General features: G+C 33.5%; 1 protein-coding gene across 1 annotated transcript; it reads left to right on the plus strand.

The window, feature by feature from the left end:
* Nucleotides 1–18164: 18164 nt before the first annotated feature.
* Nucleotides 18165–24568, plus strand: LOC18433421 (pectinesterase). Its single transcript, XM_006843511.4, has 2 exons — nt 18165–19183; nt 23711–24568. Exons 1-2 carry the CDS (start codon nt 18214–18216, stop codon nt 24400–24402), a joined length of 1662 nt encoding a protein of 553 aa, XP_006843574.3. The 5' UTR covers nt 18165–18213; the 3' UTR covers nt 24403–24568.
* The last annotated feature ends 535 nt before the right edge of the window (nt 24569–25103 follow it).

Consider the following 25103-nt stretch of genomic DNA (forward strand, 5'->3'; position numbering starts at 1 on the left):
AAAAAAAATTATGTATATATATATATATATATATATATATATATATATATATATATATATATATATAATAGTAATAAAATTAATGGTGTTAATAGAAATAAATACAAAAATAAAAATAAATAAATAAATAAATAAAATAATAAGTATATATTAGTAATGATAATAATAATAATAATAATACTAATATACCGTTAGGATATTGTTGCTTTTATATTAACAATAAATAAAAGATATTATTGTTAATATATTTGAGGGTTCAATTTTACTTGGATAGACCTTAGGTCCACCACCTTAAAGGTTTATAATCACAATCCTTTAAACGACACCTTGCATTGAGGTGTATCTTTTTATACGCCTCTTTCTCTCTCTTTCTCTTAAAACATCAGGTCTTTCTTTTTCTCTCTCTGCGTTTGTAAGTCAAGAGGCTTCTCTTTTTCTCTCATCAACCTTCATCTCAAAACCTTCCCTATCGCCACGCTCAGTAAACCTCTCTCTCTAACCATAGCCTATGAACCATATACACACGAGACTACGATGATGCATATGATAAGCCCACATCCAAAACGGATGCTCCCCCAATTTTGGAATTAAAGTAAGTGACATCGTCTTTCTAAAAAAGTAGTCTGTTTTTAATAAATAGTGATATTTTCGTCCACGATCTTTATTTTATAAGTTTTGTGTGTGACTTCATTGTCTTGAAAAATAATCCATTCTTTTTAAAAAATAAAATGAAATAATTATTTCTGTTTATTATCATGAATTTTAAGCGCGATAAATTTTATGCGCACACGACCTCATTATCTTGAAAAATAATCTTTTTAATAAAAATTGTGATATTTTATCTATGTTAGAAATTTTAAATGCTGTAAATTCTTAGAAAAATAAATTTATTTATTTTTCTTGTCTATTGTTAGAAAATTTTAGATACTAGCAAATTATTAGAAATAAATGTGATATTTCTGCTTTTAGTAAAATTGTGAGATTTCTTTCTACTGTTTTAAAATATTTAGACATTGTGAATTTCATGTGCAAATGACTACCTTATTATCTGAAAAATGATATTTTTGCATTTGATTATAGTCTTGTTGTGAAATGTTTAATTGCAAATTAACATCCCATAAATTGTGATAATTCCGAATTCTTGAATTTCTATAAGAGTTTTTCTATACATATTAGATTGGTAATTATGCTAGAATGTCTTTACGAACTGCTACCTTTTTAGATTTGAGCCCAAAATATTTGATTGGTTATTTTTGAAATGTTATTGAAAGTGACTGTTATTAATGGTGTCAGTGAGATTCATATTAATGATTTCAGTGATATGTTGAGTACATGATATTTGCTGCTTTCGAATGTTTAAAGAGAATTAGAAATAATTTAAGTATGCAAGTGGACGCATCCGGTTTGCCGGTGAGGTATAAGTGGACCTACCCGGGACGCTGGTAGGGATTAAGTAGACTAATCCGATACGCCGGTGAGGTATAAGTGGACCTGCAGGGATTAAATTGACCTATTTGGGACGCCGATAAGGATTAAGTGGACTTATCAGGACGCTAATGGGGTATATAGGTGACCTACTTGGGACGCCAGTAGGGTATTTTGTGAAATCCTTTGAATTATGCACTGCCGTTAAAGTGTTATGTGCATTTCAGTTATTCGGATTATACTTAATTATGCATTTATTGAAAGTGAAACTGTTGATGTATTTCTGTTAATAGATCTTCTTTTTTAAAATATTGATATATTTCAACCATGATTATTTTTAGGATTATGATGATCACTTACTGAGTATCCAAACTCATCAAACTATGGTAAACATTTTTTCAGGATAACTGCGGATTCATTTTGAGTGCTAGTCAAGATCCACCTTGGAAGATATTGTTGTTGTGCTAGCTTTCTTTATTTACTTTGTAAGACCTCGCCACTGTAAATTTGTCCTAAAAAGAGATGTATATATATGTTTTGACTGTCACATCTCAGGAATATCAATATTGTAAATTCTTGGGGTGTGACAACTTGTTCCAGCTAATACTCTTTTGAATGAGCAGAAGCTATAGAGATAACTTCAAACTCAAAAGGGGTACAATTCATTCCAATAGATCGTGCATTTTTTTAAAACCTTACAACATTTTTAAAAACAACCCACAAACTACCTAAGTGATACCACTTTGGATAACCACCCATTACAACATATAACTTCCCATTTTGATTACCCAGTTTATGAGAGGAGAGAAAGAGGGAGAGACTAGAAGACATCTACCCACTATAAGATAACTCCTACCATGAATCCATGACTCATAACTACCCACAACCACTTAGAGAGAGAAATACACATAACCCCCACTTCCTCTTTTTGCATCACATTTCAACAAAGTGTGATTGCGATTAAACTGAAAAAATAAAATCCTACGATGATTAATTTGAATCAAATTGTTAATGTAATTGTCTCAGCAGCAGCAATCCTACGATGATTAATTTGAATCAAGTTGTTGTTGTAATTGTCTTAGCAGCAATAGAACAACCACATGTTTGTATGTGATCAACTTTGATCCCAATTCCTTCCTGAAATCTTGTTGATGTTGTTTATAAAGATCCTAATAACATCATCATCCAATTAAAGAGGCTCTTAGATGGAATTAAACCTAAAACCAGTTGTTGTTTATGCAGCAGTATGAGAAACCAGTAATACACTGGTTACAAAATATTAACACAACTTTTTTGTAAAAAAAATTCGATCAAATTAATGTTAATGGGAGACAGATATAGAAGGGAAAACTTTATAAAAAGTTGCAACCTTAAAATGTAGAACTACAGATGCACCTCAAAAATCTATTGGTAAAGGTTGTTTTAATATTGAAACATCCTCTAATTGATCATCTCGACATCGAGATGTATGACTACGAAAGATAAAAAGGATTTTGGGCCCTAGAAATGGTACATCTTACAAGACATTATCTAGACCGTCCATTTTCAAGATTTTCATATGTTTATAGATCTACTTGATTTTAATCATTTTTGGAGTTAAAAATTTTATATTAGATTTGAAAATAGATTTTGAGATAATCTTAATAATATTTTACATCAATATTATATGTTATGACAAAATTTGAAGGTGCTTAAATGGATTGTTTAAGGTTGCAACCTTGTGGAAACCACACCCGATATAGAAAGAGGGGGGAAGGTAGAGAGAAAGAGGGGGAAGGTAGAGAGAGAGAGAGAGAAATTTTGCCCTAAATAGATCAGATATATTTTGGATTTTAGAAATAAATAGAACTACAATAACATGCAACTCTACCAAAAAAATCAACAAACATATGTAACTCTACCAAAAAAATCAACAAACATATGACATGCAAATCTATCAAAACAATCACAAAAGTTAGCTTTAAATTACCAACAAGCATATACTCATTAAAACCCAACATAAATAATTTCAACAAACTAAAATGATGCCATATAATTTTTTTCCATTGCTCATGCAAACTTTCCCCAACTTTAATCAGTATTTCCCCAACTTTTATTTTGCAGATATTAGTTCCTTTTAAAATATATTTTAAGTGGGGTAAAAAATCAAATAAAAAATAAAAAATTGGGCCCATATTTTGTCGATATTTTAGAAATACATTTTCTTTAACAAGAGAGAGAGAGATGAGGTAGTTGGAGTAGAGAGAGGAGCTGTGGGTTTTCTCCTGGATAAAGAGAGTGATATAGAGAGAGAGGGGGGATAGGAGAGAAAAATTAGGTGAGAGAGAGGGGAGGAGAGGAGAGAAAAATGGGGTCGATATAGAAGAGTGGGGTTGTGGGTAGTATTTATGAAGATAAAGAGAGGAATATTATTGTCATTCAAAAAATAAAAGAGGGGTATTACTAGGTTACACATCAAAGTTTGCACGGGATAAGAGTGACAAGAATTTTTTAAAAATAAATGCAAAAAAATTTTTATACACCACCAGATTGTGTATTTTTAAGACACATGATCATTCCTAATATTATTTTTATTATCGTTGTTATTGTTATTATTTTTGTTATTGTTGTTGTTATTATTATTATTATTATTGCTATTAATAATAATAATAATAATAATAATAATAATAATAATAATAATAATAGTATTATCATTATTAATATTATTATCGTTATTGTTATTATTGTTATTGTTATTGTTATTGTTATTGTTATTGTTATTGTTGCTATTATTATTGCTATTATTGCTATTATTATTATTATTATTATTATTATTATTATTATTATTATTATTATTATTATTATTATTATTATTATTTTGTATACTGCATTATTAAGCCAGGGTTAAAGGGTTGACATGTGTAACAAAAATAAGAAAGAATTATAGAATAGAAACTTATTTGTATGTTACAACCCATATCTTTAGGGAAGAGAGAGGGTAAAATTTGTATCCTCTTCCCTTTCCTTTGCCACTCTCTTCTCCTTCTTTTGGGAAAGTGCCAAAGGAAAAGCTTTCTTTTTCCTTACCTCTCCCCTGCCTACAAAAGACGAACCCCCTGGTGGAGCTTGTTCTCCTAATTTGGTTATCTGCATGTTGGTCTTTCTTGAAGAGGGATGCTGCCAAGTACCCGCTGTGGTATCGTAAGGCTACCATGAAGGGTTAGCCTCCCAAACCCAAAGTTAGCTTTGACCCACTTTTCATTGACCCCATAGCCATGTCCATGTTATTTTTGATGACCTTGTCCCCCTGCTTACTGCTCCATCGGATTCCCAAAAAGCGCCTGAAGGCCATTTCTCTGAGCAAGCTTTGGCACTGGTTCCCTCCACTATTGTTGACCCTCTTTTAGTGATGCCTTCCTCAGAGACCACCGTAGAATCGTCGCCCCCTGTTTTGATTGATCTCCAAACCTCTATTTTCGTCGAAATGGTAACGGATATGGGAATAGACTTCAATGTTCCCATTGGCCTATTTTTTAAGGAAGTAAAGCATCTGAAAAATGAGCGTTTAGCCCAGGAAAAGGAAACCCCTTTTTCTCCTGCTGATGATTCAAGCAAGAAGTCCAAACTCAAAGAGAAGGTCGATACTTCTATGACCCCTGTGGTAGGTCCTAGCCAATTGCCAAAAAAGACAAAAGTGATATTTACTGGATCGAGATCCTCTGCCTGCTTGGAGGCTCGGGGTATTATCAAGAAAACTGCCTTCTCTTTATGTATCCGGGTGCAGAAGCCAATTCTCTTTGATCTCTCGGCGATCTTTACTAAATCTAATGGGCTCAGGGACCCACTCGATGCTGCCTCGCCTCCTGATGGATATTCTTTCGAGCTTTCAGATTCCTTAGCGGGCTCTGATGACCAAGGTTCGTCCTCTCCCCTTCTTTAACATGTTCATTTTGTCATGGAATGTAAGGGGCTTGGGTAATCCTAGTAGAAAAAGGGATGTTAAATTTCTGGTTTTCAGATATAAACCTTGGGTCTTGACATTACAAGAAACTACATTACGAGCCCCAATGTCTCTTGGGTTAGGGAAATTTGGGGCTTGGGAGATGTAGCTTTCTGTGGTATAGATGCTAATGGCCAGTCAAGTGGCATGTGGATGTTATGGGACCCAATTTTATTGAAGAATTTTGCTTTTATTCAGCGAACCCATTTCTTTCTAGTTGGTTTTTATGGTCCTGCACTGATGTTTCTAGGGGGTTAATGAATATATATGGACTGTCTGACTATGCCTTTAAAGATTTGTTTATAAATGACATGAATGATGTTCTCCAGAACTTTGAATTTCCTATTTGTATGGGGAAGGGGGGGGAATTTCAATTTCATAAGCTGGCCAGATGAAAGTTTGGCTGGAACGCCTATCAACTCTTCGATGATGCAATTTAATTCATTTATTGAGAGGGCTGTGAATGAAATTATCTCATCTACGTGACTTAACCCCATTCCTATGGGCTCTCCAGATTTTAAACTGTATAAGATATTGCTCATTATTAAGCATAAGCTTCTTATTTGGAAAAAAGAGCATTATGTCAACACCTCCTTGAAAATTGATGAAATTAGCTCTTTGTCTGCCGAACTCATAGAGGCTATAAACTCTAAATTGTAAAATCTTCTAGTTTTACGAAGGGCTGAGGAAGTGTATTGGAGACATAGATCCAGGATAAAATGGCTTAAAGAGGGGGACTTGAACACAAAATTCTTCCACTCCATTACGAGTGCTAAAAGAAGACAATGATTTCTTGAGTTTAGCTATCCTAGGTATTGATTCGGATAATAATGCCGCCTGGGAAGAGGCTATCATTGATCATTTTTGGGTTGCTTTTTCTAAAGAGCTAAAATTTACCCTTATTTTGACACAATTGCCCCTTAAGAAACTGTCAGATGTGTCAAGCTCCTTTTGGGAACGAGCTGTTTCACTTGATGAGCTGAAGTCAGCGGTATTCGGCCTGTCTGAAGATAAAGCCCTAGGTCCTAACTGTTTCCCTATAGTTTTCTTCTAGGGATTTTGGCACCTTGTTAAAGCGAAACTGTTGGATATGGTTAGCACCTTTATGATTAATGGAGAAATCTTTAAGGGGATAAATGTCACCTTTATTGCTCTCATTCCCAAAAAGTTGATCATTGTGAATCTTTAAGATTTAAGACCGATTAGCCTACTTTCTAGCCTCTATAAGATTAAGGCGAAGATTCTGGCCGATCGTCTAAAATCTATGCTCCCTGGGCTTATTTTCCCTACTCAATCAGCCTTCATTCAAAATCGCCAAATCACTGATAGCATCGTGGTGGCTCAAGAATGTATCTACTTCACAATAAGAAGTCAGATTCCGGGGGTCATTCTAAAATTAGACCTCGAGAAGGCCTATGATCGAGTGGATTGGGGAGTTCTTTTGGAAATTCTAAAAAATATGGGATTTGGAGAAAAATGGAGAAACTTGATCCTTGGCTGCCTATCCTCTACCCATTTCTCCATTCTGATTAAGGGAAGTCCGATAGGCTTTTTCAAAGCTTCCAGGGAGCTTCGACAAGGAGATCCACTCTTCCCTTTTCTCTTCTCCATTTATGCGGAATGCTTCAGTATTTTGATTCAGAATATTGAAGCTTTGTCCAGATTTTCCGGCTTCTTGGTCTCTGCAATGGACCCAACCATCTCTCATCTTCAATATGCAAACGATACCCTCCTTTTTTGTGATGCTTCTGAGGCTCAGATTGCTAATCTGATATGCTTTTTGGATATTTGTGAGGCTGCTCTGGGGGTTAAGGTTAATTATCACAAAGCCATGTTAATTGGAGTTAATTGTCCCTCTGACCTCACTTTCTCTTTAGCTTCTCGTATAGGTTATAAGGTCGGATCCTTCCTTTTCACTTATTTGGAGATTCCTATTACTGATTCTTGGCCCTCTAATTCAGTCTGGGACAAGGTCATTTAAAGAGTTCAGTTTTAGCTAAGATATGTGGAACCCTAAAACCTTATCTTTGGGTGGTAGAGTCACCTTATTGCGGTTCTGCTTGGTAAATTTGCCAGTTTTTATGATGCCACTCATCCTTTTGCCTTCATCTATCAATAAGAAGATAGAAAAATTGATGCTCAACTTCCTATGGGGGACTCTGGGGGCTTAACGGAAATATCATCTTCTTTGATGGCATTGAGTTTACACTCCTAAATGTGAAGGGGGTTTGGGCATTCACAAGCCTAAATTCATGAACGAAGCCTTACTCTGCAAATGGTGGTGCAGGTCTTTTCACCACCAAGACCAGCTTTGGTTTACGACTCTCTCTGAAAAGTATGGAATGGACAGACATGGGTTATGGTTTGGAGGAGGTCGAGCTAATGAGGGGTCCTTTTTGTAGAAGCCAATTTTCAGATGTAAACCTATGATTGCTCCACATTTTCGTTGGGCAGTGGGCAACGGATTCACAACCTCCTTTTGGCACCTAAAGCAAGTTTATTTTCCTGAACCTCTTTGCTAAAGTCTCTCTACTAGATGCTTCGATAGCTAGTATTATGGATCTAAGTGGCTCCAAACTAGCTTGGAATCTTTCTTTCTCCTATAATATACTCGATGGTGATGCTTTTCTACAGTGGCAACAACTATTACAACTTTTGGAGTCCGTTTATATTTCCAAAGGGGTGGGGGATGAGTTAGTGTGGGAGCTTGAAAACGATGATATGTTCTCAGTCAAATTTTGCTATAGATTCCTTTTCCATGATAGATGGCGATGGTCTTTACCTTGTGTGACTAAGGTCTGGAAATAACCTATCGCACATAAGGTTCAGGTTTTTATTTGGTTGGCTTTACAGAATAAAACTTTAACAATAGACAATCTGATTAAGAGAGATAAAGTACTCCCCAACACCTGTTTAATGTGTAAAGTTGACGGTGAATTGGGGAATCATTTGTTCATCCAATGCCATGTTGCTTCGAAAGTGTGGTATTGGCTCTTTCACTTACTTGGGGTTCATGCTACTATCCCAATGTCGGTGTAGGGCATTGTTTCCCAATTTTCGTTCCTTCATTTGCCACCTAAGGGTTCTCTTTTGTGGTGCATTGCTCGTGGAGCGGTTCTGTGGGAAATTTGGAAAGAAAGGAATAGACGTACCTCTGATGGTACTAGCCTCCCCTTTGAGTGTCTCTTTGAAAATGTCAAACTATCTATATGGAATTGGTTTTATGTTACAAAGGAAGGCTGGGGCATTTCTCAGATGGATGTTCGAGTTAATCTGCAGAATTTGTTCCTCTTGGGTTAGGTAAAGATGGGACCAAAAAGCTATTGGACTGTACCGGATCTTAGATGTTTCAAACTAAACTTTGACGGTAGTTCTCTTGGGAATCCAGGCCTGCATGTATCGGGGGTGTCTTGCGAAATAATTTGGGAGCAATCATCTTTACCTGTGCGGGTCCTCTTGGCATTACGACGGCGAACCATGCTGAACTTGCCTCCCTACTGCAAGGAATTAAATTATTTATCTTTAGAAATTTGGGAGCCACTTGTATTTATGAAGGAGATTCTTTGAATGTTGTTAACTGGTGCAAGAAGGAGTCTCACATCCCGTGGAGTCTTCAAGCTCTTTGGTTAGAGATGGATTTGTCTGCCCATTGTTCATTTTCCTTCTCTCATGTTACCGTGATACCAATAGTTTAGCAGATTCCTTTACTAAAGGAGGTGTGTCCTTTGCCTATTTTATTAGTATGTAATCTCCTTTGAGTAATTTACTTAATAAAGTTGGAATATTTGTGAAAAAATAAAAAAAAAGATACGATTTTGAGAGAGAGAATCTTCAAAAGAGGGAGGAAGATATATATGGGATAAGTGAATCGATAAGAGAGAGAGTGAAAGATATATATAAGAGATTTTTAGAAGAGATTTTTATAGAAATAAAAAGATAATTTATAAATGGGAAAAGTTTATATAAGGATGCACCTCAAAAATCCATCGGAAAAGGTAGTTTTAATGTTGAAAAACCTTTTGATTGATCATCTCGACATCGAGATGTATGACCATGAAAGATAAAATGAAAGTCTCAGAAATAGTGCATTTTACAACATATTATCTACACCGTCCATTTTCAAGATTTTCATACGTTTATAGATCTACTTGATTTTAACCATTTTTTAAATTTAAAATTTTATGATTAGATATAAAAATAGATTTTGAGATAATCCTAACAACATTTTATATCAAAATTATATATACCATATTAAATTTTGAAGGTGCACCTTACGTCTACAGCTACGGATGCATCTGTACGCCAACTGCACCCTTTATAAATAGATAAGACAAGGATATTTGAGAGAATCTATTATTCTATTCATTTCCTACAAATCTATCATCTTTATCTAAAGGGTGAGTTTTGTATAGAGCCTAGGCTCTAAACAATTAAATTAGAACATACCTTCAAATAGTATCGAGAAATGTGGTTTTAATATCTGAAATCTTTGTAATAGCGTTAAAATATATTTTCATATTCATATATAAAGTTTAAAGCTTCAAAAATAGTATAGATCGACAGATCTATGAAAACTTGAAAATATTGAAAATTGACGGTCCAAAGACGTGTTACAAAATACACTATTTTCAAAACTTGAAATTCAATTTTTTTCTCATGTCCATGCATCTTGATGTCGAGATGATGGATTTGAAGATATTGAGGTAGGCTCAATTTGATTGTTTAGAGCCTTGGTTCTATATAAACTTTTTCCTTATCTAAATTATAAGAGAGATAATCTTTAAAGAGATATGATTTTTTTTTTTCTCTATACAAATTAGAGTTAACGGGTGGACACGTGTCACAAAAATAAGAAAAGACCCTAATGATTGTAGGGTTAAAACGTTATTTGTATATGAGAGATTTTTGGTAGAGAATTTTATAGTTATAAAAAATTATTTTATAGATAGAGAAGACAAGGAGATTTGAGAGAATCTATTATTGTATTCTTTTCCACCAAATGTATCATCTTTATCTAAATTATAGGAGACATAATCTTTAGAGAGATATGATTCCCTTTTTTTTCCAGCTATACAAATTAGAAAATCAAAATTATAAGACATATGATTCTTAAAGAGTTGAAGAAGTTCTATTTTTTTTCCATTTTCCCCATTTTTTTGGACAATGTTTTTAAGTGAGATTGAGAAGTTACTGTCCTTTATACCTTCTATCTTTTCTCTCTTCATGTCTTTCCTCTTCTCTCTTTCCAGGAATCCCCCCTCCCCGTCTCTTTCTCTCCCCTACGATGTTTTTTCTCTATTCTTTCTCTCTTTTAAAGTTATAAAAAAAAAAAAAATTTGTAAGAAATTATTTTTATGATCACTTTTGAATAATATATTTATTTTTTCATATTTTTTTCTAGGGATTAAAACTTTTAAATAAATAAAATTTTCTTTTATACAATACTCACCACTAAAAAGCAATAGATTATGAATTTTTTGTGCTTATTAATTTCATGTATGATCAATCTTTAAACAATTTTAAAGTTATCAAAAATAATTTTTATTTTTGCAAGAAATTATTTTTTTTTGTCACTTTTAAATAACAAAATTCTTTTTCTAATTTAGTAATTTTGTGTTTCCATGCTTTCTAAAATTACGAAATAAAATTCATTTTATTACAATTTCAAAATTTTGAAATTAAGTACATTCTCAAAAAAAGAAGAAATCAACTCTATATTTTGTATTTTATGAATAATTTATGAATTTGAAGTATAAAGTTTTGCTAGATAGCTGCTAAATTTGAAATTTCATATTATAAAGTATCCCAAATAAAATATGTTGTATCTATTACAAATATAGAGATCATTTTTAGATCCTTTAAACTCTTTAATTTTGAAGTCTCAATGCTTTAAACTTTCATTTACACATTTTTCTTTTCTAAAAGTTTCAAGTCATAAAAATTGAGTTTACCTTTTATATTGCTAGATAGCTGCTAAATTTGAAATTTCAAATTATAAAGTATCCCAAATAAAATAAGTTATATCTATTACAAATATAGAGATCATTTTTAGATCCTTTAAACTCTTTAATTTTGAAGTTTCAATGCTTTAAACTTTCATTTACACATTTTTCTTTTCTAAAAGTTTCAAGTCATAAAAATTGAGTTTACCTTTTAACATAAATATAATAAACTAATTAATAGATATAATAAATGTAGAAGAATAATAAAAAGTTTAAAAATAGTAGAGATTAAAAATACATTTTTAACTCAAAGGTGCTAGATAAAGCGAACAATATCCATTAATATTTATGTGTGCCTAAAAATTAGAACAAAGTATCACGGTTGATAACATTCAAATATGGAATCCATGATAAAGAATAAGAAATATTTAATTATTATAAAATTAAAATAAAAAAAATATAATTAATATAAATTATTCAAATTGTAATTCAAAACAATTAAAATGTAAATCGTATAGATACAAAGATTTTAAAAATCCTTATATTGAAAAGAAAAGACTAACTAATTTATTCAATAAATAAAAATTATAAATAATATTAAAGGTATTAAAAATATGAGGTTTGGATAAAAATTCTTTTTAAAAGCATAAGAACAGTTTAAAAGTGGTATTCGAAAGCATAAAGCAATCTTGAAAAGTTATTCACAAAAACAAAAAACAAACCTAAGATAGGTTAATTTTACTGGTGATTTTTCCATCTATATTTTAAGCTATGGCCATCTATATTTTGAGTCATGTAGATCTCTTTTACTCTCCTATTTTTATGGATTAAAAAACACCACTACAACGATACCTAACATGAGGTCCTATATTTTAGAGATTTTATGCCAGGTTACATAATTCAACACCTGTGAGGGAAACATGTCCTTTTTTTTGGTTATCTGAATTCAATGTCTCTATTTTTCTATCTGTAGATTATTTTCCATCAACTCTAAAGAGGTGCATGTTTTCTTGTTTTTTTTTTATCTTTTATTTTTCTTGCAACTTCATACAAACCATGCAACTTGATGAAGTCACATTGCTTTATTTTTAGTTTATTTCATTTTTTATTTTTTATTTTATTGTTCACCATTGTTTTTTTTTATTTATTATTTTTAATTTTCTTTATTATTGATTATTTATTATTTTATTGTTCATCATTGTTTGAGTTTTAACACTAGCACTTTGTATGGTTAGTGCATTGAAAATTAGATTTCATAATTTTTTAAAAATGTTTATTATTGCTTATACATGACGCATTAATAACACCTGCTGCAAGTTGCAGCAGATGGCCCTAGTTATTATTACGCCAATGTGTGGCCAACAATAAGATAAATTGATACTAGAACAGTAATGAAGGGGCTATAATAGAACACAGGAGCTAGCACCGAGGGAATGATTTCCAAAAGCAAGCATGAATGGACCTTACAACCCTTATTTTTAACCATTTTTCTTAAAAGTTGAGGTTTTTCTTTTAAGTAAAACATTATTTTTTAAGTAAAAAGATTATTTGCTCTTTTCGGTGCATTTCCTCCCTTAACTCTTTGTCGTAAAATTCAATCTTGGAGTACTTTTAAGCCTTCAGGACTTGGGATATAATCTTTTCCACGTCCTGACCAACCTCAAAAAAGACGAAAAATATATATATATATAAAATAATCAAATACTTTGTATGTTTGTGGAAATAATGTCTAGACAGATATAATCGAATTTTTGGACAATTAAATTTAAATGTTTATTGCCTCAAAAACTTTACTTTCTTTTTTAAAATAATCATATGATGATTTTAGACAGGAGAATGATTTCATGCAACGGTTGTATAGTATTATAATGCAATCATCTTCAAAAACCATGTTAAAGACATTTGTTTAACACAAAATTTTAAATGTACGTTCCTTTTTTTTCAAAAACAATCACAAAAAAAAAAAAAAATTGAAAAACTGCTCTAGAAAGTTTTCATTCTAGCCCAATTAATATAAGCCATCCATTTTATTAAGATGGTTAGATATAGGTCTCAAAAGGATTTTTTTTATTCCCAAAATTTTTATATAGGGTTATCATCAGTAGATTAATAATGCTAAAAAAGAAAATAGTGATTTTGAATTTGTTAAGACCTGGATCTCGAAATTCATCAAATGAATGGTCGAGATTCATTGTTGGATGGGTACTAATTTTGACCATATCTATGATGCAATTTGAATTTTTTTTTTATGATTGATTATGAGGATGAATAGAATGTGTGTGCAAAATTTGGATTCATACAAATACCAAAAATATAATTTTTTAGAGGTGTAGTTTCATTATACTACTATACAACTGTTGCATTAGGTCATTTCTCGACGGAGAGATATCAGACTTTCATATCCACAAAATGCCTTCAATAGTTATTCAGCCCCAAGGTGTAAGTGTATAGTGTGCTCCCACAGAAACATAGAACCTCTCTTTCAAACCAAATGTTCTAAGGCAGGAACCATGTGCACGTGAAAGTAACTCCCTACCAATTATCATAGGAAAAATCTTATATGCATCGGAGGGATATATTCCTACACTTACATCCCCTAAGGCATAAACCATCCATCCGAAAGATGGATGCAAATGGCGATCCCTCGAAAAAAAAATTAAAACCAATAGTCTCATTATTTTTTAACAAAATTGATCATTTTTAATTTTTAAATTAGTCTTTTTATGTATTAATAATCTCCCTTTTAGAGATTATATAGTCCTTACAAACGAGGTCAAAACCCATTTTCAAAATAGATTATGCACGGAAAGACACTCGATTTCAACTCACTGTTCGTAAAATTGAATCGAAATGATTAATCGGACATAGACTCAGAAGCGGTTTAACTGGCCTAACTGTTAAACCAGTTGATTGAACCGTTCTAACCGGGCAAGTCCCGAGTGGTGAAAAAAGTGTTGAATTTTTTTTAAAAAAAATATAAAAAATCTACTAAAATATGAAAGGCGTATAAAGAATGATTAAAACAAAACACATTCAAATGAAGTTGAAAATTAATGAAAAAATAGATTTTAAAAAATTGATTTGTGCCTAAGGGTATTTTTAATGAACAAAACAAACTTTAATCTTAACTATAATGTAAAGGATATTAAAAAAAGGAAAAAGTTTATAGAAAGTTCCAACCTTAAAATATAGAACTATGGATGCACCTCAAAAATCCATGAAAAAAAGTTATTTTAATATTGAAAAACCCTATGATTGATTATCTCGACATAGAGATGTATGACTATAAAAAATAAAAAGATTTTGGATCTCAAAAATAGTGCATCTTACAACATATTATCTATACGATCCATTTTCAAGATTTTTCATATGTTTATAGATTTACTTGATTTTAAGTATTTTTAAAATTTAAAATTTAAAATTTTATAATTAGATATGAAAATAGATTTTGAGATAATCTTAAGAATATTTTACATTAAAATTATATATTATGATAAAATTTGAAAGTGCAATTTAGTGGGATTGTTTAAAGTTGCAACCTTATGGAAACCACAGTCTTAAAAACACGTATTACAAAACCAAATTTTTTATATTTGAGAATTTATTGAAATTTTTTTTTTAATACGAGCGGATCATCAAAACCTAAACTGGCCTAGTGGCCGGTCCAATCTAACGGAATGGTTAAATCGCCCATTTTTTCCAAAAATGGTTTCATGACTGAGGACCACACTACGAGATCTTCACGCCGATAAAAAAGGATAAGTGGGAATTTGTCAGGAGCCACGTCGTTGCACCAACCCACCGACCCACTAGATGCTGTCCTCTAAATTTTTTATCCAAAGTCCCTTTGGATGAGTGCAGAGTATTGAAAAGTCATTGTTTAGATTATAAAAAAGGAAAAATGTGTCTCCGTTGAAAATAATATGACATCTACATTCTCACCAAAAAGGTAAAGAACAAAATTTCTTTTATAGATCCTATGAGGAATAAAAAAACAAAAGGACACCGGCATATCCACTCAATTTTAAATGCATGGAAAAAAGTATTAGGGACAAAAGTAAGTAAATAATTACTTAAAATACTAAATGATGGGATTATAGGCTTAAATTACAAGAGAATGTCTGTCAACTTATACTTTTTTTTCAAAATTACCCCTTGATCGGAATCCTCATACCGCATTTTATATATTTGATTTTTTTTTATTAGTAGGGCAATACTTGAAGCTTTAGGGGCAGCGCCCAAGTGGTTTGAGGTTAGAATCCTCGGACCGCCCTGCAAACACAGCAAAACCCTAGTAGCGCGGTCTAACGTTACCATCTTCGTTTTGTTGTCTTTCTAGAAAAGTTAAAAATAAAGCGCGGTCCGAGGATGGGGACCTCGAACCGCCTTGGAACTGAGTTATGTTTAGTCCAGAGAGTTGTTCGAGGTCCCCATCCTCAGACCGCAGTTTTTTTCAAAAAATAAGAAATAAAATATGGTTTGAGGATGGAGACCTTGGACTGTTGTTTTTTTCAAAAAATAAAAAACAAAGAGCGGTCCAAGGATGAGGACCTCAGATTGCTTAGGAATTGAGGCATGCTCAATCTAGAGGCCGGTCTGAGGATTCTAACATCTGATCGCATGGGCATTGCCCTACTACCGAAAAAACTAAAAAAATAAATAAATAAAAATACGGTATCAGGATGGCATCCTTAGACAGAGGAGAAATTTTGAAAAAAAATAAAAAAACGCAGGTTGACTGACCTTCTTTGTAATTTCCACCCTACTTCGATCATTTCGTATTTTAGGTAATTATTTCGTATCTAGATGCAAATCACTCTATTATTTACCTTTGATACAATAAGGTCACAATTACTTACAACCATCTGATGTGTTTTATGATAGCTTGGGTATGCTACAAAGTTCGATACTTTTGAAGATTGAAATTGGTCAATAGAATAAATGCATCCGCTCAATTTTACATCCAATAGTCAAGATTAATTGTGACTTTCTTATACTAAAGGTAAACGGTTTCATTGTATACTTTTCTACCGGTTCTTTGACAGAACCGGTCGGTTCAACCGAATTCTATTCAGTTCTCTAACATAATCGATTAGAACCGGCCCCACTTAATTTTTTTTTGTAAATTTTTTTTAATCTCTAGCTTGGTAGGCTGGATTGCCAATCCACATTACCAATCTGCCAAACCGGATTGAAAATACAAAGAGGCAATCTATGTCATTAATCCATTTTTTGAAACCTTGTCCATAATTAATGTTTCACTACAATAGATTCATTCCACTACAAGTGTTGAACTACGTTGGGAGTAAGTAGTGGGGTAACTGGGCTGGGCTTGGTCCCGGGCTGGGTCCTCCCTACAATTTAAACCGCATCGGCCATACCCAGCCAGGCATGTTAGGCCCAGACAATCAGGTCTTTAGCCAGCCTTTTGCCTTGCATTTCTATCATTCTCAATTTTGTTATGTTTTCAAAGAGTGAGAGAGTAGTCGATTATGTGTTCGTGTGGCACCACTTACTCATTTATGCAAAGAGAGATTATATGCTTACCAAAATTTTAGGAGTATTTTCAAGATTCTAATTCTTTTGGGGACGTAACCTCCACACCTTAGTGATCACATTAAAAAGAATAAATAATTTCCATGTATCTTTAAATATTTCCGGCTAAAACATGCGATTTTTTAGCGAAGTACAAACATGTATTTGAACTCAAAAATCAAGTTTCCTTTTTAAAAACAAAAAACAAACTTTTTTATTCCCAAAATATCAGTTCACAAAAGAAAATATCCTCGTAAATGACGCTTTTGCCCGAGGAAAAATACATAGGGAAACTTGTCAAAATACCCATAATGATAAACCATTCAACATTTTACTCATATTGTAACTACACTAACTAAAGACCGTAAAATTATTTTCAGAATATTTTGAAATTAAATAAATTTTTTTTACTAAAATGCCATATTATTCATGCTTTAAAGATATTTTGATAAATTTGTCATGATTATATAATATGTATTGTATATTATGAGATTATTTACTATTGTTGAATGAGGATTATCGTAATCAATAAATGTCAAATTGGGTGATTTGATTAGCCTTAAAAGATTTTTTTAAAAAAATTTGAGTCAAATCAATGACGTACGAACAAAATGCACCGTAATATATGAGTTACTTTCCTCAATTTGTGGCATTTGTGAGTGTGATTACATGAGTAGATACGAAAAAAGTAATCCTAAATTATTATCATACTCGAGTAGTCCACCTTTCTTTTGCCTTAAAAAAGTTAAAACAAAGAACGAAAGCCCACCGATTCACACAATCCGTTACCTCATTCAATTATAAACCCAAACGGTCCCTATCACACACACACAGATCACCTCCACGTAACACTCTCCCACCAAATTAGCCCCAAAATCATCACCAATTAAAGAACTCCAAAACATAGCGACTATACTATACTATACTCCTGCCAGAGTATATATTGTACATTTACTCCCTCGGGGAGAAAAATGAAATTTTTTATGACTAACATGAGAAGATTTTTGTTTTGAAATTTAGGAACCACTTAAAAGTTACTAGATGATTTCATTAAAAAGAAAAAAAAATTGAACTTTTAATTTTCCATAGCTTAGACCTCAAAGAGTGGAGAGTTTCTGATCAAATTTTGAGGAGAGAATACAATTTGGATCATAAAAGGGTTTTGCCCGAGGGAGTAAACAGATAGTATGCTCCATTGGAAACATAAACTATTTTGGCAAAATTAAAACCCAAAAATATGGTCCACTAAGCCAGCAAGCATTCCCTCCAACTCTTTATTTAAAGCTAGAGAGAGGAGAGAGAGAGAGGACGAAGAGGGCAACAGGCCAAGACATGGAGAACATCAACCAAACCTTTCTCTCTCATCCCGAACAAGAAACCCACATCTTCTCTCTCAAGTCCATCACCATTGTAGCCTCAATCCTTGGACTCCTAGGCCTTGGCCTTTTCATTTCCCTGTACTCTCACTCTCTCTCTCTAACCCCATCTTCTCTCTCTCTAACCCCTCCAATTTGCACACAAACAGACCCATCCTCCTGCCTCTCATCTCTCTCTAACCTCCCAGCTCCCACCGTCCCCCTCCTCCTCCACCACTTGATCCACTCCTCTCTCCTCCACATCAACAATGCCCTCTCTCTCTCAAAACCGCAAAAGCACCAACCCTTTGCCGACTGCACAGAGCTCCTCGACCAGGCTCGTGACCGTCTGCTCGAGACTCGGGCTGCCCTCCGCACCCCATCGCCTCTCTCGCTCGCGGAGGCGCACACATGGCTCAGCGCCACGCTCACCAATTACATAACCTGTGAAGATGGCCTCAATGAGGGTAAGACCAAGCTCGAGGCAAAGGCGACGAAGGCCATGGTGGTTGCACTTGGCGAATGTAAGGCCATGGCGAGCACTTCGCTTGCCACCATCAGTGCAATGCGCAATGCACTCGGTTCGACCGAGGCAAGTGGGTACGAGCCGATGATTGAGGTTGGTTCGACGAGGTTACCGGCTTGGGTTAGAGATATAGAGACGAGGCTGTTGGAGAGCAAGGTTAGTGAGATAAAGGCAGATGTTGTGGTGGCGAAGGATGGGAGTGGGAATTATAAGACAGTGTCGGAGGCGGTGGCGGCGGCACCGGATAAGTCGAAGAAGAGGTATGTTATATACGTCAAGAAGGGGACTTATGAGGAGAAGGTGGAGATTGGGAAGAATAAGAAGAATTTGATGTTGGTGGGCGATGGCATGGATTTCACTGTAATTACAGGGAGCCTCAACTTTATAGACGGAACAACCACCTTCAATTCTGCAACCCTAGGTAAGAAAGGTCATATTTTGTTCCTGTGTCTTCCTAACCATATATGGGTTTAGAGAGAGATGGGTCATCTTCATGTTGAATTTAAATAGTGTTTTATATTTCACATTTTACGCTCACATATAACTATTGGAAGTGTATAATGTAATTGTTTTGTTCTTTTTCTTTTCTTTAGGACTTTACATTCCACCTGTGCTTTTTTTAAAAAAATTGCCCCGCCAATCACTTTTCTTTCTTTTTTTTTTATTGGGGCAGCACCCTAGAGTGTGGGGTAGTGCCCGGTCCATAAGGCAGTCCGAGGTTGGCATCCTCAAGTTGCCTTATTTCTTAGCAAACAAATGAGTTAATGAAGTCCGAAGATGTGAACCTCGGACCGACGTGAAGAGCACCGGAGAAGGAGGTTCAAAAATGCGCAATTCAGACCGCTGCTGAATGCATAACAAAGTTAGTCTTTGCGATCCGAAGATTTTAACCTTGGATCGTCTTGAAGAACACTATCACTATAGAAGGCGGTCTGATGATGCTAACATCAGACCGATTGGGCATTGGCCCAAAACATTAGAGCACAACTCTACTATTAAAAAAACTCAAATAAAATTTAAATGCAGTCAGAAGATGGTAGTTTGAAAACAAATACCTCAAGTTGACTAACTTTGTGCATAATTTTAATTGAAAATTGACTTATTTCATATTTTAGTTATTTTTTTTTATTCAATACCTAATACACATATCAATACTTCTCACTATCACTCACCAATAGAAAACCAATCAATAGGTATCAAGAAATGTGATTTCAATACCGGATATCTTTGTGATAGCCTTAAAATATATTTTCATTTTTATTTATAAAGTTTAAAGCTTAAAAAATAGTGTAGATCTCATTGATATATGAAAACTTGAAAATCTTGAAAATTGATAGTCCAAATATAAGTTATAAAATGCACTATTTTCAAGACTTGAAATCCATTTTTTTTTCATTTCTATGCATCTTGATGTTGAGATGATTAATTTGACGATATTTGGGCATCAAAACAACCACTTTTAGTGAATTGTTTTTAGGTGGGCTCTAATTTGACTGTTTAGAGCCTCAGCTCTATATAAACTTTTTTCCCTAAAGGAATTGAGAGAAATAAAATTACCACAATAGCCCTAAATCTTGTAGGGTTATTTTAGGTTTATTTTAGTATTGAATTAGTTTTTGTATTTTTTAGAGGTCTGATGGCGAGAAGTATGGTTACCCAGAAACATACTTGAGGTAAAATATGAAACACATAAGATTTTTTTCAATTTTCAAAAATGAAATAAGATTTTTCTGTAAATTTATCAATTTTTTATATGGGTTACTAGTACAATTGGTTATTCCGAGCATGTGTTCAGAAAAACTGAAATAAAAGTTAGGAGTCTATACTTCAGAGTTGAGACCAATTTACAATATTTCTTCCTTCTTTTTATTTTATTTTATTTGTATTTTTGGGATCCATGTGATTACTCAAAATTTACCCAGTTGAATAAAATTTATCAGGTAAGTGATGATAATTATCAAGTAGCTATTATCAATAATTATAGAACATTACAGGAACCAATTCTTGACCGTCATTTTCCTTTTTCCTTTTTCCTTTTTCCTTTTTTTTTGGTGCGTACTGCGTAGTCCTTATTGCAAGTGTCAGATAAATTTTTTTATCTACTACGAGAGAAATAGTAAAAATGAAGTTACCAAATTTTATGATTTTATTTAGAAGGCACACGGAAGTCCTTGGAGGAGTTGGTTTATGAGTCCTTCATACAAAATTCATCTTAACAATGGATTTTGGATCTAAATTTTCAAGAATATATAATTCATGAATGTAAGAAAGTAAACAATTTTGAAATTTAAAAATGATATTTTGTATTTTTTTTCTTTTTTACACCTTAGCTATAGGTTTACTTGGATCTTTTTTTGGCAGTCCTTAAATATGGATATTTGATGCTCAAAGGGATCCTAACTCATCAAATATTTTCTTTGATATATATATATATATATATAGGATTTGGCTAGAATTAACAACTTTTCAAAATACAAAGGTTCAAATTAGAACGGGTTGTGATAGGTGTATTTATTAAAACAATCATTAATTTTTTAGTATAAAATTATTTAAAGAAGTAACTTAATCATTAAACAATGACAAATTTGAAATTTTCACAAAAGTACAATTTCATTTTGGAAGTTAGTGTCATGAAACTTTATTTGTATGGTGCCTTTGTCTTTTTGTTAAAATTTCAATTTTACCTTTTATGGAGAAGATAAAAGTACCTTTTATTTTGTAGTAATATTTACAAAATTACCCTAAAAAAGTAACTTTTTTAAAGAAATAGACTACAAAATTAATAAATCTACCATTTACGACCCTCTCTATCTTGAACCTTTGTAATTTGAAGGATTGTGAAGTTTAGAATATCCCATATATATATATAGAAAGAGAGAGAGGCATATGTATCATAAATTATACGTTGCCTAGCACTATTAGGTTTTGGTCAAGTTTTGGTCTTGGCATGAACTGGGCGTGGGCCTTAAGACTGGCCAGCTCTATTCAATATTCAGGCTGGAGGGCCGAGCTTACCTAGATTTGATTAGTGGGATGGATCGTTTATCTACAAATCCATGTCGGATCATTAGATCAGAGATAATTAAGGCATCGATGGGTCTGAATAAGCGATCTAAAAAATAAATAAAATTATATATATATATATATATATATATATATAAAAGGGATCGGGTGTATTAGTGGACTTAAAAAAATATTAAACAAGCTTTGAAGGAAAAAAGAAAAAGAAGAAGAAAAAATTAGGAGGAAACCCGACGGTGACACATATCACCCCAGAACAAGTTCAATCCCCACCAATTCCTACCCGAATGAGCGATGCATATCATAAATCACTAGGTTTTAAAACACCATCGCCTGCCTTTAGTAACCCTAGAACACTATTCTACCCTCTTTTTTTTTTTTTTTTTTCTTTTTCTCTTTCTTTTTATCTTTTTTTTTAACAAAATCACTTTGCTGATCTTATCGACATATTCGCCTACTAGGCCGCGTATAGGGTCGTGTAGCGTGGCCTACACATTATGCTCATCTAGCCACTTGAAAATATAGTTGGGGAACTTCTTTAATATGAAAAAGTTTGTGTTGTTTTCTAATAACCTCACCATAATTCCAAAAAAGAAGAAATTGATTTGTAGCTCAAAACAAGCTACGAATCATTTCCTCCTAAAGTCCTAACAATTTAATACTTAACCTTGTTACAGGGGGGATTGATCTAGGATTTGCGAGCTCAAAAGTAATGTTGGAAACCACGACTCTAGCGACGGAATTTGGCCAAGGGCCTAGCCTGAGTAGCCGAGTGACTAGGGTCGAGTTCCGAATTACTAGGCTCGAGGAAAAAAGTACTGAAATTTTTAAAAATTAAAAATATAAAAGATTTTAAAGAATATGGAAAATATGTTTAAAGTAGAATTGGACAAAACACATCTAAATAAGGTTTAAAAAGTAGTAAAAAAAGTAGATGTTGAAAAAATCAATTTGTGATTGGGGGTATTTTAGATATAATTCATAAATAAATGAAAATGTAAAAAAGATTATTCATAGTCAAACCATTTTCCAATCTTTGTCAAAATTATAGAAAATATAAAAAAACATAGTATAAATAAATTTATTTTACTTTTTATTTTTTTAATATCCCCGACTTGACCACCAAACTCAGGATACTGGGGCTCACCGCAGCGGCAAGCACAAATTACTCCGGCGAGTTTGGGTTGGCTCGCCGGAGTAGTGGGAAACTGCTAAAAAGCAATTGTTTTTTTTTTTTTACTTTTCTGCAAGGTAGATCACAATAAGAAAAAAGTTTATATAAGGATGCAACCTTATAATGTAGAACTACGAATGCACCTCAAAAATCCATCGAAAAAGGTAGTTTTAACATTGGAAAACCCTTTGATTGATCATCTCGACATCGAGATGTATGACCATGAAAAATAAAAAGATTTTACGTTTCAGAAATAGTACATTTTACGACATATTATCTACACCGTCCATTTTCAAGATTTTCATATGTTTATAGATCTACTTCGAACCATTTTTAAATTTAAAATTTTATAATTAGATATAAAAATAGATTTTGAGATAATCCTAAGAGCATTTTACATCAAAGTTATACACCATGATAAATTTTGAAGGCATACCTTACCGCAACTACGGATGCATCCGTATGCCTACTGCACCATCAAAATAAAAGCTTTATAGATAAAATAAAAAGTTCCCCAACCGTTATTTTGGGGACTAGACCACAGGCGGGCTACACCACATAATCAAGCATTTCTGGTCCGACAAAAACTAGACCCTAAACCAAGTTGGTCCGGTAAAAAGTTGGATTTAATAAAAGAAAGTTATTTTTAAAATTTTAAATTTTAAAATTTTAAGTACATTTTTGGGTTCTAACCGGCTTTCAATCGCTCAACGGCTGAACTGCTACTTGCCGGCACTCCGATTGGCAATACAGCGGTAGTGGGAGAAGGCTTCATAGCACAAGACATGTGCTTCCAGAACACCGCTGGCCCGAAGAAGCACCAAGCAGTGGCCTTGCGCGTGGGCGCTGACAAGTCTATCATAAACAGGTGCCGCATCGAAGGCTACCAGGACACTCTCTATGCCCATTCCCAACGTCAATTCTACCGTGACTCTGTCATTTCTGGCACCATCGACTTCATCTTTGGTAATGCTGCTGTCGTACTGCAGAATTGCACCATCATCGCCCGCAAGCCCATGTCCAACCAACAAAACCTCGTAACAGCCCAAGGGCGTACTGACCCCAACCAAAACACAGGCACCACTATCCAGTTTTCGCGAATTCAAGCTAGCACCGACTTAGAACCCGTCAAGAACATACTCCCCACCTACTTGGGACGACCATGGAAAGAATATTCTCGAACCGTATATATGCAGAATAACATCGGGGACCATATAGCTGCAGAAGGATGGCTGCCATGGAGTGGGGGATTTGCATTGAAGACATTATACTATGCAGAGTACATGAACGGCGGACCAGGCGCGGGAACAAGCGGGCGCGTAAAGTGGCCGGGCTACCATGTGATAACTGATGCAAATGAGGCCAAGAAGTTTACCGTAGGGGAGTTCATACAGGGAGGGGAGTGGTTGCAGGCCACTGGAGTTGCCTACACAGAGGGCCTGTAAAAGAAGCAACTCACTCTTTTCCTTTAGTTTGTGTGCACTTTTCACCTTCTCGTTGGGGACAGCTTTCTATCTCAATTTCAAAAGTGAAACAAAATTTGCATTTTGTTTGGAATTTGCTAATCTTACTCTTGATAATTATATAAGAGGTTTTTTTTTTGTGCGTTAATGTGTCCTCTTCTAAACATGTCGTAGGGGCAATTTTGTTCAGTGTTAATAAAGTGTGCATGTGAAACTAAATTACCACTCCCATTTTTAAGGGTATTTTGATCATTTTAAAATTTAAAAAGTATTTTTTTTAGTGCAAGCTTTCTATACTCCCTTTATAGCATAAAACTTATATACTTCTCCTTATCTACCCGTCCATTTTGAATGGAGGGTTAAGATTGCCCCAATCACAATGTCACGTCTCTACACTATTTTATTTTTATTTTTTTTCTATAAACCATTTGAAACTAAATTTTGTACATCCAATCCTCTATTAAACTCGCACTAGCAAAAAATATTTAAAAAAATATTTTCAATAAAATAAAATGACCAAAATACCCCTGAAAATTTCAAGGGATATTTTGGTCATTTTATTTTATCGAAAAATTATTTTTAATATTTTTTATAGGTGCGATCCAATGAGAAGATGACACGTACCAAATTTCATATTCATAGCTTTTGTATAAGAAAACTAAAAATAAAATTCTTTGAGACGT

The sequence above is a fragment of the Amborella trichopoda genome, chromosome 8 (genome assembly GCF_054954075.1).
Source record: "Amborella trichopoda isolate Santa Cruz 75 chromosome 8, AtrichopodaSantaCruz75HAP2 v2.0, whole genome shotgun sequence".
Classification (NCBI taxonomy): domain Eukaryota; kingdom Viridiplantae; phylum Streptophyta; class Magnoliopsida; order Amborellales; family Amborellaceae; genus Amborella; species Amborella trichopoda.

Bases quoted from the DNA above. Each gene is read 5' to 3' on its own strand.
- LOC18433421 (XM_006843511.4), top strand. From the start codon at position 18,214: ATGGAGAACATCAACCAAACCTTTCTCTCTCATCCCGAACAAGAAACC. The intron at 19,184-23,710 runs GTAAGAAAGGTC...TTGGCAATACAG, and splicing joins CTTCAATTCTGCAACCCTAG to CGGTAGTGGGAGAAGGCTTC.